Here is a 2,508-nt window from a genome sequence, read left to right on the forward strand (position 1 = left end):
ATAATGGGAACTTTGGTAGGAGATGAATAAGGCGTGGTTCCTCTCCTTGAGTTCCTACTACATAATCCACCACCATTCTAATTATCCTTAGCTATTCTAACATGGATTCACGAGAAGGGAAAAAGCTGTTTTCAGGGATCCCCTTAGACAGAGTTATCCCCAGTCTTAATGTTTCTCTAGGTTAACTCAGTTCAGTTTTTCAAATTAATCATCTCATTCTAATTATAGACTTTTGCCCTTTCTTCAAGTTGGCCATATTAGTCCCATCAACTGAATAAGAGCTAACTACACTTACAGGATACCCACCTGTTAGAGTTTGGATGTGTTGTCCACCTAAAGCTCATGTGGAAATCTTATCCTCAGTGTGGCACTGCAGAGAGCTGTGTGGGTCATGGGGGTAGATCCTTCATGAATAGATTAATGCTCTCCTTGATGGTGGGGGTAGTGAGTGACTTCTCTATTAGTTCCCATGAGGGCTGGTTCGTTCCTCCCCACCCCAAGACTAGACAACAAAACTCAAGAAATTCACATCCACCAGTTTGGCCTGAATTATCTATAAATGTGAGTGTACTCTTCTCAAGGTCCCCATAACTCAACTAAAGTTTCTGGCCTGTTAAGAAGTGGTTTACTTTACCATCTGTGAGGCTGAGACCCTGTAAGCCATACAATTATATGAGATAAGTTTCTTGGGAGGGCTTTATAAACAAAGGTTCCACTTATGAGATTTGTTTTCATATAAGACACCTCAGGTATGGTTTTGGATGCAAAATCAACTTGTCCATTTATATTCTGATAAAAAAGAAGAAAAATTCTTACTGAATCTATGCAAATAACTGCATTGCCATTAAAAGTAAAAAGTTTCAGGAAAATTATTTGTTCCAAAATTCTGCGGGGTCAGTGAAAATAAGACAATACTTAGAAAACATTTCATAATGAACTATAAAAATAGTATACTGATTTGAGGATTAAAGACAGATATAGATGAAAAAGACTTCCTCATATGACCATTGGGAAATAGAATATTAACTGACAGTAAAATTTTATAAAACAAATAACCACAATTCTATTTCTCTCATTATTTTATTTGGTCCTATGTAATTAAGCTGTATGTCACTGGATCTTGGGTCTGTGAGTTTATCTGCTTCTGGATATAAAGGGGTTCTGGCAGCTGTTTTGATGCCAGTTTTGAAGCATGTACATAATAGTCTACTTTTCCAGGTATCAGTAGTGTATAGGACTTTCTACAGACTTTGCTATGAGGTCCTAAGTCTAACTCTTCAAAGCCAAATTTCCAGATTGGAGCTTACAGCAGAGTCTTCAGGCAAGTATCAGGAGAAAGATATTGCCTGTTGATGATAAAACTGAATGGCTGTGTTTTTTACTGTAACCAACGATATCAGAATTATTTCAAGTGTTCATTAGAGTATTGTGTGTGTGTGTGTGCGTGTGTGTGTGTGTGTGTGTGTGTGTGTGTGTGTGTGTGTGTGTGGCACATCATTTTCCAGTGCTTATAGATGACTAGATAAGGAAAATGTGGGCAAGGACGGACATGGCAGCGGCTGCACAGGGTGTCCTGGCCACCCGACGTGAGGAGCCACCTCCAGACGAAGCCGCGGTGGAGACAGCTGAGGAAGCAAAGGAGCCGGCTGAGGCAGACATCACGGAGCTCTGCTGGGACATATTCTCCAAAATGGCCAATTACCTGACTGGGGAACTGACGGATATTACTAGGTGACTCAAGTGACTTGCACATGTGAGTCCAGAGCTCAGAGACTGATCAGAGCAGGAGAAACAGATTTGGGAGTCACGTGCATAATAGCAGTGTGACTGGAGGCTGTGCAGGATGAGATCGCCAAGGAAGAGCTCAGAGCCACCAGTGAAGACTATAAGCTCCTGGAAAATATGAATAAACTAACGAGCTTGAAGTATCTTGAAATGAAAGATACTGCTATAAACATTAGCAGATACTTAAAGGACTTAAACCAGAAGTATGCTGAACTACAGCCTTATCTGGATCAGATCAATGTAACTGAGGAACACGTAAGGGCTCTTCAGCAGGCAGCCTACAAGTTGGATGCATATTCAAAAAAACTGGAAGCCAAGTACAAGAAGCTGGAGAAATGATGAAAAACTTATTTCTATGGGATAAAGTCTTTTTTCATGTGGAAGAATGTTTTATAAGACCTGAATCCTGAGGCTGATGAATTGTCAAAACTCCTCGCAAGGACACTAATGGTCATCCCAGGAACATCCCAACGTTGGAGTAAACTGGAGGACTGTGGCTATCTGAACCCCCTTTGAGGCAGTATTCCTCAGAAACGTACACTTATATCTCCTTACCTTTTACTTGAATGCTTCATTATCCATTCAGGATGGAAACTCAAAGTTCAGGATAAACCTGGGCTTGCCAGTAGAATCAAATGAGAGGACTTATTTTCTTTGGAAGTGGTTGATTACTACATTATTTTCTTAAATGGCTGGTTTTTGAGCTACTGTGTAAATGGTTGT

At 40.4% G+C, this 2,508-nt stretch overlaps 1 protein-coding gene across 1 annotated transcript; it reads left to right on the forward strand.

Moving 5' to 3' along the window:
• Positions 1 to 1,549: 1,549 nt before the first annotated feature.
• On the forward strand, positions 1,550 to 2,182 carry LOC134364200 (biogenesis of lysosome-related organelles complex 1 subunit 2-like). Its single transcript, XM_063080114.1, has 2 exons — positions 1,550 to 1,731; positions 1,869 to 2,182. The coding sequence occupies exons 1-2, from the start codon at positions 1,550 to 1,552 to the stop codon at positions 2,122 to 2,124; spliced, it is 438 nt and encodes a 145-aa protein (XP_062936184.1). The 3' UTR covers positions 2,125 to 2,182.
• The last annotated feature ends 326 nt before the right edge of the window (positions 2,183 to 2,508 follow it).

The sequence above is a fragment of the Cynocephalus volans genome, chromosome 15 (genome assembly GCF_027409185.1).
Source record: "Cynocephalus volans isolate mCynVol1 chromosome 15, mCynVol1.pri, whole genome shotgun sequence".
NCBI classification, from domain to species: domain Eukaryota; kingdom Metazoa; phylum Chordata; class Mammalia; order Dermoptera; family Cynocephalidae; genus Cynocephalus; species Cynocephalus volans.

Coding starts and splice junctions, on each gene's coding strand:
- LOC134364200 (XM_063080114.1), top strand. CDS start 1,550: ATGGCAGCGGCTGCACAGGGTGTCCTGGCCACCCGACGTGAGGAGCCA. Junction 1,732..1,868: donor GAACTGACGGATATTACTAG/GTGACTCAAGTG, acceptor GGAAGAGCTCAG/AGCCACCAGTGAAGACTATA.